Below are 12,641 nucleotides of genomic sequence, written 5' to 3'. Positions count from 1 at the left end.
GCTTAATCATTGATGACAGATCTCCTTAGTACTTTGCAATGCCTGAATGGTTCATTGCCTTCCCTGGGCAATGCCACACTGAGTATGTGGCTATCCACATTATCTCACTCCTGCAAAGTGCAGTGTTGTGCCAGTTTGATAGACCTTTTATTTTGTCACTGCTTGGGGGACTGTAGATTATTCAGCAATCCAGCCCCGAAGACCTCAGCACTATCACATTCCTGGACCATTGCTCACATGACTGTATTTTAAGCCGTCACTAACCCTCTCAAACAGAAACACATTTTCACCCATTGCATCCTCTAAATTTGTTCACAGTATAACATGGAGCATGCAATAACTAAGATGAAATTCAATTCCAAACATAGCTCAACATGAAGACTATGCAGGATGCAAGTCCAGTGTAAAGTTGGACGTAGCCTTTTTATAAGTCTCCTGCATCAAGGTGGATGTGATGAACTGCTTGGAAGGAGAGTTCTCCAAGTGACATCTGTCTTAAGTTGCCAGCCAAGACTAAATAAATGTAAGCTGTCTGATACATGTTAGGGTTTGGGATTTTTAAACTGTATGTAAAAAAACCCGACAATCTCCTCAATAAACTTTGTGAGTACTTGAAAGATGTCTATCAGAATAAGAATTTACTGGTATTCCTACTCTGCCTTCAAATTTATTTATATTGTAAAGAGGTGGAGGGAACCTTCTTGACTCAGTACCTCCATTGCCATCTTGAATGCCAAAGTGTTAGACTACAAGACAGATTCCTCTTGCACCAATATTGAGGACCTGTGTTCCTTCTATGAAAATGCTAAGTAACTCCATGCCATCTTCCGTCCTGTCTTTTGCACTTCTCTAAGGTTCATGTTAGCTGTCAGCTGTAGTCCTGTACACCTGCAATCAACCACCGCTTAAATGCTCTTGTGCTAAACTCCTCACTGAAAAAGCAGCAGAAATACAAGAGAGAAAGGTGTTTTCAAGGTCTCTCTGAACCAGCCATAAGAACTGGACATAACCTAGATGTTATTTTTAGGAAATAAGGGAGTTGGTATCTTAAGCCAGGTTAGAAATAGCAAAATAAAAACCTTTTTAAGTTAATACTGAAATGAATTTGTGGTTCAAATGGGGATAAGAGGAATAATGAGCTGGGAATATGGAAAAAAGTGGACCGACAAGGAAATTGCAATGATGCCATCAGTCTAGTCAGCAGCATGGTATTTTATTAAGCAGAGAAGTAATTTTGTTGAGCAATACCCAGAGAGGTTCTGTCATGGATAGCTGAGAACCTCTCTTGTGCTGTAATTAGCCATAAATTTCCAGACTTTTTGGAAGATAAAAGGATGAGCAGGTCTTTAGTGAGCTGTGTTACAAAGCCAAATCATAATAATCAGATAGTTTTATAGTGGACCTGATGTCCAAGCTTTTTTGCATTAGGACTTCTCAGAATTTTGGTCTCTGCCTACACAGTCAGTATGACTGTGCGTGTAGGATTCTTCTGTCTTCATTATTAACAAATGTGGTTGAACTGAGGGCACCTGGCATTTTCTTCTATGAAAGAATCATAGTTTTGTATCCAGAGCATCTCTGCTGCAATGTTAGGGATACTTGCTGTGTCCTGGGAAATCTGGGCAGAATGATGCTTAACCAAAGGTACAAATCATTATGGACACTCTTAACTCAGGAATTCTTAATTCTATTCTGTGCCTCAGATCAATCATGTTAGAAAGAAAATTCTATTATGAATGGCTTACTCTTCTGGGGTTGCAATTACCAGAATTGTAGTTCTTTAACCAGAGACATAAAATAAACCAGACTTAGAGTAGATCCTAGAAAAGCATAAACCTGGTAACAGGTAACTGAAGGCACTTAAATGACAGAAACAGCTTATTCTGTCTTCTGAACACTCCTACTTACATTTTTGGGTTTGCTTTCTTTCCTATCTGCTGTGAATTTAATCCATAAATAATTAATTGTTCTTGCTTTGGTGTTTTGGCTTGCTTTGGTACAATCTTTTTGGTCTCTCCTCTCTGGTATCCCTCTTGTCCCCTCTCCCTCCTCCTGTCGAGGCCTTGACAAAGAACAGATACAGATAAAGCAATGGTCATGCAATTATCGCAGCCCAAAAGCAAAAGTGCTTGATGTACACAAATTATTTTTTTCTTTAAAGCAGACATGATATCTAAGTTCTGTCAGCCCGAGAAGCATCGCCAGTGGTGACTTACAACTATGGATGGCTGTCCCAGTGTCCTGATTCAGCATTCCTACAGGTACAACAGTACCCGTGTGCTATTAAAAGTATAGGGGCTCTGCTACTTCTATAGTTTTTAGTGTCAATGTTGAGAAATATTTATATTAATGGACAGCACCATAATTAAAACTGAAAGAATTAATGAAAAGGTAGTTTAGTCCTCTGCTGTTGTTTAGTACTGTTCTTCAGGAAGAGCTGGCCTATGTGTGGGTTCTTGCTAGCAGGTGGTGTTATACAAAGACTATCTGTACATGCTGGGGCCAGTTTTGCTTTGTTTCCATGATTCTGAGCATCCCTTTCTGTCAAATATACTTATGTTAGTCAACACTGCCATTATGTCTCTGTAGACCATGGTCTTAAATATTCTCTCAATGGAAAGTGCTTCGATAGAAGCTATCTTCAGGTTATTCCCCCTGTACTTTGTGGGTTTTAATATTTTATCATATCATTTTAGGTTACTGGTTTATGACACTACTCACCAAATACTGTGGACAAGTAATTTAAGATACAGTGCTTTCTTGGAGCACAGGTGTTTGTGGGAGACATCACTGTGACTTAAATGGTCAGCATTTAAATTCTGTTCTAGTTTTGTATTTTCTGGCTTCCATGATGATTTCAGTACTATTTAAATTCTGTTTGCTTCTTATTGGTTGTGGTGGTGTTGTGTTTTTAATTATGAATGGCATATTTATCAGCGAAATCATTCTGAAAGAATATTTCAGTATTAATCATCTCAAACTATTGCAAAACATAGCATGACTCAGAGCTAAACAGCCTGTAAAAACTTAAAAGTTTAAAGGACGGAGCAAATTAAATATTTGCTAAGTGTATAAATCCTTTGTCAACCATGTAAGAAATGCTGGCATGGCCAGGACAAAATGAGGCATTCTTTTTCCCTTCCTTCATCTCTCCACCCTACTCAACTGGTTTGGTTTGAAAATTTGATTACTTCCCCCCCCGAATTTCAAAGTAAAGACTTCAGTGTTCTTCTCCTATGAACATCACTTTTTTGCCCAAACCACAGCATGGTTGCAGCCCAAGAATAGGAACAAAGTGTGTAGCTAGGATAAAAGGAAAAAAAACCAAGTCAGATAAACTATTGTAACATTTTCATGTTTTCCTAGACATTTTAAACCACAATAAGGAATTACTGTGCTGGCCAGCACAATAACATCCGATTAAAATCCATATTAGAAGCCATACAGACAATGAGTAATGTAGCTATTCTGAATGTTGTTTCATTTACGTATATCTGATATATATATATAAATATGGCATCAACTTTTAGGAGACTTTCCTAAATGTAAACAATTCATATCATGTAGTCTCTTCATAGCAAATGCACATGCATACAAGAAATAACTAAGTTCAAGAATAGGGGGGAAAAAACCAACAAATACTAAGTCAGTTATAAAACCTCCCTTCACTACAGCTTCCAGGGATAATAATGAACTAGAGCATAAAAGCATAGTTTCCAGCTGATTTCCATTTATCCCCAATCTCTAATTACAGTATTTAGCAGCAACTATTTTCTCTGAATGAACATGCTTCATCACATCTGATCTTTTTCCATTCTCTCTATATACCGTTCTCTTCAATTCATACAAATACATCAGGACAGCAATCCCAAATCCATGGCTTATGGATAACATTCCCCAAACCTTCAATTCATACATACATTTAAATATACATCCATACATATACATCTGTATACATGTGTATATATAAATGTAAATAAAATTCCTATATATATTCTAGCCTTTTAAAATCTCTACTGTTGTATTTTTTGATTGATCTAAACTGAAGAAATTTATTTCTCCAGATTCCCCATAAATCAGTGCACTAGAGGCACATAACATGTAGGTGACTCTCATAGGCAGACCTGGCTATTTAAAGAGGTTAAAAGTTATGCTTTAAAATTTAAAACATGGGAGTCTACTCTCTCCTCTGCAGGAATGACAATGGGGAGCAACGTGATTAAAAAGTAGCCCTACCGGAGTGAGCACAAGCATGACTAATCAAAAAGGGAGTAAGTGAATGCCAGCTTTTTGTGGGGATTATCAAGGGATTTTGAATCTATCTGTCTAGTAACAAGGGGGAATTCCTGGTAGGGAAAAAAAAGCAAGAAGAGAAAGAAAAAAGGAAAGGAAAATGATGCAACTTGTTAAGCCCAGGAGGGAGGTAGAAAGTGCGGCCATTATTTCAGGGAAACAAGTTACACTTGGGGGAGGAGGGCGGCTGGAAGCATCGTACAGCGGCAGTGAACTGTCTGCGCTGAACACGCGCTATCAGTAAGGCCTACAACCCCGCCTGAGTGACCCTTGCTGTATTTCCCACACAAGGAATGACAGTAATTTCACCAGGTAAAGAACACAATAGTTATGCTGAAGAAGAGGAAAAAAAAACCCCAACAGATCAAAGTGTATTACTTTATACAAAAGTTGAGCGTAAGTGTAGTTAAGCAGATAGAAACTCTGGCAAGAATCTGGATGTCCAGCACAGCACTGAGCAGGCTTCTGCCCTGGGTTTTTTTCAGATAATACAATAAAACTTTGTCCCACTGCAACGTTTAATTAGCTGGAAAGGTATAACCTATTCCAAACACTTGAGAACCTATCCAGATTTTAAAAGAAAACAAAACAAAACCAAGAACAAGCCCACCCGCCCACCCTCCTGCCCCACCTAGGCCCCTCTTAGGTGACTGCCTTGGTATACCTGCCCTTCACATCAAAAGAAAAAAATCCTATAGCTTCATATAATTCCCCCTTCCTTTTCCTCCTGCAGTCTTTGCGCAAGGCAGGTTACCGATCTCCTGAAATAATTTTTTTTTTCTCCTTTGAGAAAACTTAAACCAGCAAATATTCTCGGCCCCTGCATGACTCACTTCATAGGACTTTGGCTACAAGGTTTTGTTTAGCTTTCGGATTCCAAGGTGGAGAAGGAAGCCTTCTCTTCTTTCAGTCTCAAGTTTTGGGAGGAGATCGGTTAACCACTGGAGGGCCTTATCTATTAAAAACTGTGGTGAACCTTAAGGCAAAGACTTGTTCTTCTCCGGGCAGGCTCCTCTCACCTATCCACAAGCTGATAATTTTGTTGTCTGTTACTTTGGAAAGTGGCTCACCTGCTTTCTCACTTACTTGGTATTAGAAGTTTATCAAATGGCAGTATAAAATGCTTTGTTTCTACAGTTTAAACATCACTCTGGGAGATGATTTTGTAACCCATGGGATCCCAAATAGACTTTAGGTTTTGCTATTTCTTGAGAAAATAAAGCACTGTAAGGAGAAGCAGTAGGAGGACCTGGGCTGGATGTCTTGCTAATATTTCTCTGAGCAAGGCAGAAATGAAATTAAAGAAGCAGATGAGGAATCCTAAGCTGAAAATATCCTAGACCTTGACGAGCTATCATCTAGAAAGATGAGTTAAAAGAGCAGGAGGAATTAGAGATCTGCATATCTGCTGTCTCAGGAATATGGCAAAGGCAGTGATAGAATAAACTCATTTAATCCAGTAATTTGACACAGAATCAAAATGGGCTTCCACAGCCACACCTGGGTGTTAGAAGTACTCCACCCAGTTTCCTTCGTTAAATATTCATGTCATAGGACTGAATCTTTGTGTGAAAGGCAGTGGCTGTGTTCAGGTAGCAAGTAGGTGTGAGAACTCTTATCTAGATGGAGAATCCTGAGAAACCTTTAGACAGGTACCTGGTTATAGGTCTGAAAATATGACTAATCAACACCTGAATATAAGAGGAGAGACAGCATTAGAGCACATAGATGTGACTTAGAAAAAAACTGTTTAGACCTAAGTATCTCACATGGAACTTTAAAGTCTAGATTTTTTGTGATAGTTATTCCTAGTGCACAGGAAATGTATACATAATGAAGGATTAAGAACTCTCTTTTCATTCACTCATTTTACTATCAGCAGAAGGCAATTGAAATTTGAAATTGTTCTCTACAGGAATAATGCCTTTCAGCTTAACTATATGGAAACCTATCATATTAAAGCCTGTTTGTCTTTAACTACATAATTTAGGGTCATTTGAGTTTGCCATATCACAGGTAGGACTCCTTCTCAATTGGTATTAGTATTTTGTCACTATTGAAGCTGTATGACTGCAAAATATACATTTATCTGTGATTTGGTCCTCAAATGGAATTATTATTTATTTGAAGGGAACGGAATGAATCAAATATTCAGGAAGTTGTTTCTTCATTCATACTGAGAACACTGGCCACATTTTTTTATTAACTAAACAGTCTTAAACCCCTACAGTTATCTACTTCATGTAGCATAGGTTATATGACAGTTCAAATAATCTTCAGTGTGGATCTGCATAGACATCCTAAATATAAACAGGAATCAAATCAAGCTATTTTGCCTTCATTTGCAAACAAACTCAAATACACCAAATACTACTCCTGTTTAGCTCCACTGAGCAAAACTGGATTGTGCAAATGTAACCAGGGATGCAATGCATTATTTGGGAAAAGGAATAAGCTGATTTTTAGAAATCTAGAAATAGAGTATTTTGCAGAACTGACATCTAGAAATTATTTTGGGGGTTTTTGGCAAACTTCTGTTTGGCAAACTTCTATTTACCAAAACTTCTATTACCAACTTCTATTACCAAACTTCTGTTTACCAAAATAGAAGTTTTTGGCAAACTTCTATTTGCCAAAATACCAAAAGAGAAACTGCCTACCTTCATTTTCATAAAACAAATGTTTTGCACATTAAATAGTACAGGACTAGAAGAGTCAAGAAAATGAAATGTATATTTACATTTGTATGATTTATTAATTTCTCATAGATCTAGTTACCTCCAGTGATTTAATAAACATATGCTATTTATATATTTGATAAGAGCACTTTAAAATCTCTCTTTCATTGTTATAAAAATCTCTCTTTCATTGTTATACAGCTGACATTTTCAGTTGTTCAAATCAAAAGCTTACAGTAAAACAATGTGATAAATTCCAGACAGCCTTGCAAAGGGAAAAGAAGTGGAAATCTTTGCACGGAACTAGAAGTACCTCTGAATCAGCATCAGGGGTATTTGATGATAAAGCAATATTGATATAGAAGGATGTCGCTTTTTTCCTAAAACAATGATGTAGTGAGAGGAGATATTTTTGCCTTATAATATGGGCAAGACAACACTTACTGAACAACATTAAAAACAAGCGATTTTAAACATTTTTTTAATTTGCTGCTGTTTTACCGTGTCGTGGTTTAGCCCCAGCCGGCAGCTAAGCACCACGCAGCTGCTCGCTCACTCCCCCCCGGTGGGATGGGGGAGAGAATCGGAAGAGCAAAAGTAAGAAAACTCGTGGGCTGAGATAAGAACAGTTTAATAATTGGAACAAAATAGTAGTAATAATAATAATGAATTGTAATGAGAAGGAAAACAACAAGAGAGAGAGAGGAACAAAACCCAAGGGAGGGGAAAAGAAAAAAAAATTAAAAAAAAAAAAAACAAATGATGCAACCACTCACCACCCGCTGACTGACTCCCAGCCAGTCCCCAAGCAGCGATCGCTACCCCCTGGCCAACTCCCCCAGTTTATATACTGGGCATGACATCATATGGTATGGAATAGTTTGGATCAACAATCCAATAGTTTGGATCAACAAACAGTTTGGATCAACTATCCTGGCTGTGCCCCCTCCCATTTCTTGGGCACCTGGCAGAGCATGGGGAGGTGAAAAAAGTCCTTGACCAGTGTAAACATCGCTTAGCAACAGCCAAAACATCAGCGTGTTATCAATATTATTCGTACTAAAATCCAAAACACAGCACTATACCAACTACTAGGAAGAAAATTAACTCTAACCCAGCCGAAACCAGGACATACCACCACTATTTATGCAAGTCAAACAAAAAGAAACAAAGTTGCACTGTATATCAAGAACAGTTGCTGTGAAGTACAGAAATAGGTAAGATGAAGATTTGTTAAACAATCCTGGAAGAAGATGAAAGGGGAAAAACAAGGTATATAATGATAAAAGTTTATTATACACTGTTAATTGGGTGGAGAGAAGACTGGTTTTTGATCAAGCAAGGGAAGCATCCAAAAGGACAGAACCTGACGGCTTTAATTACTTCTTGGAATTAATTTTTTTTTTCTGTTGGAAAAGAAATACAAGACAGAGACAGTCCAACAAGTTCTTGGAATATGCTGGGGACAGCTTTTTCTTCAGAAGGTGAAGAAAACCATTAAGGGAGTGGCTATTTTAGATCTTCTGCTGACTAGGAGGCACGAACTGGCTGAGAGTGGAAGGGAATTCAGGTGAAAGTGAACTCCATCATTTAATGATCCCTACTACAAAAAGGAAAGGGAAAGCAGCAACATAAAATTACTTTTTTTTTCCCCAGAAAACAAAACCAAATGTTAACAATCTCCAGAGACTGATAAGCAAGGTTTCTTCGGAAGACTGTTTAATTAATAAAAGAATGCAGGAGAGCTTGTCTGTTTTAGTCATTGCTGGAGTCAGCTCTTAATTATCCGAGGTAAAGGGAATAACCTAAATTAGGCAAAAACAGAGGATAATACAAATTAGGCTGTGTAAATTAGTCTGCAAGACTACTTAGTACATTCACCTTTGAAAGGCTTATGAACAGATTTCTGTAGAGAACAGCAACAGAGAGGAGCCTGGTGCAAACAGCTTATGTTCTGTGTCACGCACCGTTTTCTACTGCCCTCCCACAAGAAATGCTGAGGGAAGGCAGGGCTTCATTAAATCCCAATCCCCATAAACCATCTATCATCAGCAGGTGACTCTATGTTATTACACACATTAGCAGATTATCCCAATACAGAAGAAACTGCTGAATTCTCCCACACACACACCACACACACAGTTTCCTTGATTCTTATGATTTATCTAGTAATCAGACCTTTGTGTTATGCATCAAAGTATAAAATGATGTGGCCTGCTCTGATACTCTTTTAGATGCTTCATTTAAAGGCTTTTAAATGTTCTTAGCACAAATGGATTGGTTACAGGTTAGAGGAATGACACCCCAACAGTTTAACTTAGCTGTAAGTATGAACAATTCATTCCAAAAGAAGAAAAAAATGCCAACTCAGAGCTCACTAAATAACAGCTGAATTCTGCCATTCTTAAATTTCCACTGAAAAAATCAAATATCTACTTGCCTTTCTAGGAGAAGTCCTTGCAAGGAGTTAATACAAGTCCATCCAAGACAGCAATAGGGTGAACAGCAATTTTTTCTGTTGGAAAGCTAATTCCCCAGCTAGCTCTACTGCAATAGAAATGTCATCCCATCACAGTACTGTGCCATTTTTCTATTTGGTAACTGTGAAGAACTGAGCTCTTTTTGTAGGCATGTTTCTACAGTATCAATAGAGCTAAGATGCTGAATGAGACCACAAGGGATGTTTGGGGTTTATATTATTTGTGTATTCAACTAAAGACCAATGAGTCTTTTCCAAAGGCTTCATACAGAAATTAGTAGATGCGATTTGCTGGCTTGAGAAGACTAGACAATAAATTTATTTGTTTTAAAGACAGAATATTTTAAGCCCTCATCAAATATATTCAGATTAATATTAGTTCCACAACCAAGAAAAAAGCAACCTGTTCAATTACTGGCCTGCTGTGTACTTTTGTTAATGTGGAAAAGAAAGTATTTCTCTCTCCATGGAAAGATTACAATAAAGACAAGAATGGCATTGCACAACTTTGTCTGCAATCTGAAATTAAGTTCTCACATTAGAACAGAAGTAATTAGCATTTTCCCTAGCTTGCTTCCATGCAGTAATACTGCTGCCAAGCAAATGAGTAACATTACATGAGCTAAGTGAACACTAGAAAACAAACGCGTAGCCATTTCTCCTTCTCTGGAATAAAACTTAACATAGAAAACGGTCCAGGTTAAGTGAGAAACTGTAAAAGTGTAGGTGCTGTTCCTTTATTATTTTGGCTTATTTATATTTTATGAACAAAAGGAAAAAGCCATATGGTTAGTGAGAGCATGTGGAAGATCTCCTTGAGCCATTTCCTTTGTTAGCTCTTCATGCCAGCTATAGTCATTATGTATCTTCTTTATTTCCGTATATGATATTCATTTGAAAATTTTCCAGTACTTCAAACACAGGTCTTTTAAAGGAAGATTACAATTATACCTCGCGTTAAATTCTGTTTTCAGAATAGTCATCTTCTTTATGATATATGTAAGTGTGTGTATACATATGTGTATATATATTTTATGCAAACAGACATTTAGTTTTCTCTTACCTTTCTAAGTGCTGCTGGTAATGAGGCAGTAGACATTGATATCGCTGGAAGAACATAAGAGTGTGGACAGATTACTGATGGTGCTTGGTCTTCTTGAATAGTATAGCGTCTGCCTGATACATCATAGTACCTGAAAGGAGAGTAAGCATTGTTCAATTAATACATCCTAGTGAAATAAAGTCTGAGCTAATATCTGCTGTATTTCTCGACAAAACACACTAAGGTGTTTTCTCCTGTTGTAGTGGTTCCAGGCCTCCAGTACTTCTAAAGTTTATGGCTTTATTTTAGCCAAACTACTTGCTCCTCTTATTAGACATTAATTCATCCCACCTGCTTTAGCTATCTGAAACTCTAACTTGTCAGCTTTTTCCTCATAACAAAACAACCAAAAACCAAATACAATATTCAGCAGGATACCACATCAGAGCCACAAGGCAGAAAAATTAGTCGTCTTATCTTATGTCACTCCACCTCTACACACACAGCAGATTACAACATTTGGGGTTTATAATTCCACATTACATCACATGTTCTGTTAACCTTCCTTCTGGAAACTGCCTCAGTAAAGAATCAGTTGAATACTCAAAACAGAAGGTCATTTATTGGGAAGATGCTGTCACAATGAAAGTGTATACAGTCTTTAAAACAACACATTAATTTTTAGCAAGTCAGTCCTAAAGCTTAACGGACCTAATTTTGCTTATGTTTATTCTGCAGTGCCAATTTTGAAATTCTGAATCCAAAGAATGTAGAAAAGTTCACTTAGTCTCCTCCTAAGAGAGAAATAAATAGTAAAAACTGACCAGCTTATACAATCTCTTTCATTTCACTGTCTGAAAAATCAAAGTAGCAAGAACATAGAATTCTCTGAAGATACAGTTTCATTAAAAAGGTCGATAAAAATGACATTTTATATATTTAGTCCTTTAGATGATTCAACAATTAGTTAAAATCCAGCTTTTTAAAATTTATGTATTTTGATATTTTTATTTCAAAGTTGGACTGTATTTTTCATAGGATCATAGACAATTCAGGTTGGAAGGGAGCTCAGGAGGTCTCTGGTCCAACGTCCTGCACAAAGTGGGATCAGCTATGGGATCACACCAGGTTGCTCAGGGCTTTAACCAGTCAGCTCTTGAAAACATACAAGCACAGAGACATCACAACCTCTCTGGGCAATGGTGAAAATGTTTTCACTAACATCCAGCCTGAATTCCTCCTTTCTCAATTCTTGCTTGTTGTCTCTTGTCCTCCTGCCATGCACCACTATGAAGAGTCTGGGTCTGTCTTCTTGGTGATCTCCTCACATGTACTGGGGGGACTCCTGGACCCTCATCCCCCCTCAAAGCTGCCTCTTCCCCCAGACTGAACAAGCCCAAATTCTTCATCCTCTCCTCACAGGGCAACCACACCCTCACAGGCAACCCCTGACCATACTGGTGGCCATCGGATGAACTCACCCCAGTTTGAAACACTGAGAGATCTTTAGGCAGAAAATACCGTCACCAAATATTTTGCTTTCAGAAAAAAAAAAAAGTCTCAAAATGTTTTTGTTTTGTTTTGTCCTTAAAATATGCATATTTTCCATTTCAGTTGGATCAAAACTCCCTTTCCCATAGGCTTCTTTTCCGGACTCATCACAAAGTCCCAAATCCAGCTCTGTTTGTACAGCTTTAGTTGCAAATTTAGTTTTATAACTGACTGCCATATAGAGTTTCCAAATATAAGGGAGCAGAAAAGCCTCAGGCATATTTATAGAGCTGTTCAATTTATTGCATAATTGCGGTGAAAATGTTTTGACGTTTTAACACATATCCCAATAAACATGTGCAATTATTTTGTTTATTTACCTATTTCTAAGGAAGAAATTGCATATTTGAAGAAGCAATTGCATATATATTGCATCGCTCTCAATAGCTGGTTACCTCCTCCAAGCCATAGCGGACTTTGAGCTGCCCATCTTGATTTTCATTTTCTGCCTCCACCAATGGAGATTGCTTTTGGGGTGGTTCCACACACATTGTATACGAGAGAATTCGAAAGTCATGTTAACCAGCTGCTCACCTAGTGCTGAAAGATCCTGTTGCACCCTACCCTGTCTAATGTACGTACTGGAGGCCTCCGTAAG

General features: G+C 37.8%; 1 protein-coding gene across 1 annotated transcript in view; it reads right to left on the bottom strand.

Moving 5' to 3' along the window:
• The window catches only part of CRYBG1 (crystallin beta-gamma domain containing 1), a 67,862-nt gene extending 57,226 nt beyond the window's left edge, over positions 1-10,636 (bottom strand). Inside the window, exon 1 of the mRNA XM_075498482.1 lies at positions 10,514-10,636. Within this exon, the coding sequence (XP_075354597.1) occupies positions 10,514-10,549 (36 nt within the window). The 5' untranslated portion in view covers positions 10,550-10,636. The remainder of the gene's footprint in view (positions 1-10,513) is intronic.
• Between the last annotated feature and the right edge of the window lie 2,005 nt (positions 10,637-12,641).

This window comes from Mycteria americana, chromosome 3 (genome assembly GCF_035582795.1).
Source record: "Mycteria americana isolate JAX WOST 10 ecotype Jacksonville Zoo and Gardens chromosome 3, USCA_MyAme_1.0, whole genome shotgun sequence".
NCBI lineage: Eukaryota > Metazoa > Chordata > Aves > Ciconiiformes > Ciconiidae > Mycteria > Mycteria americana.
The sequence above is the reverse complement of the archived record's forward strand: the minus strand, read 5'-3'. Positions and strand labels throughout refer to the sequence as shown.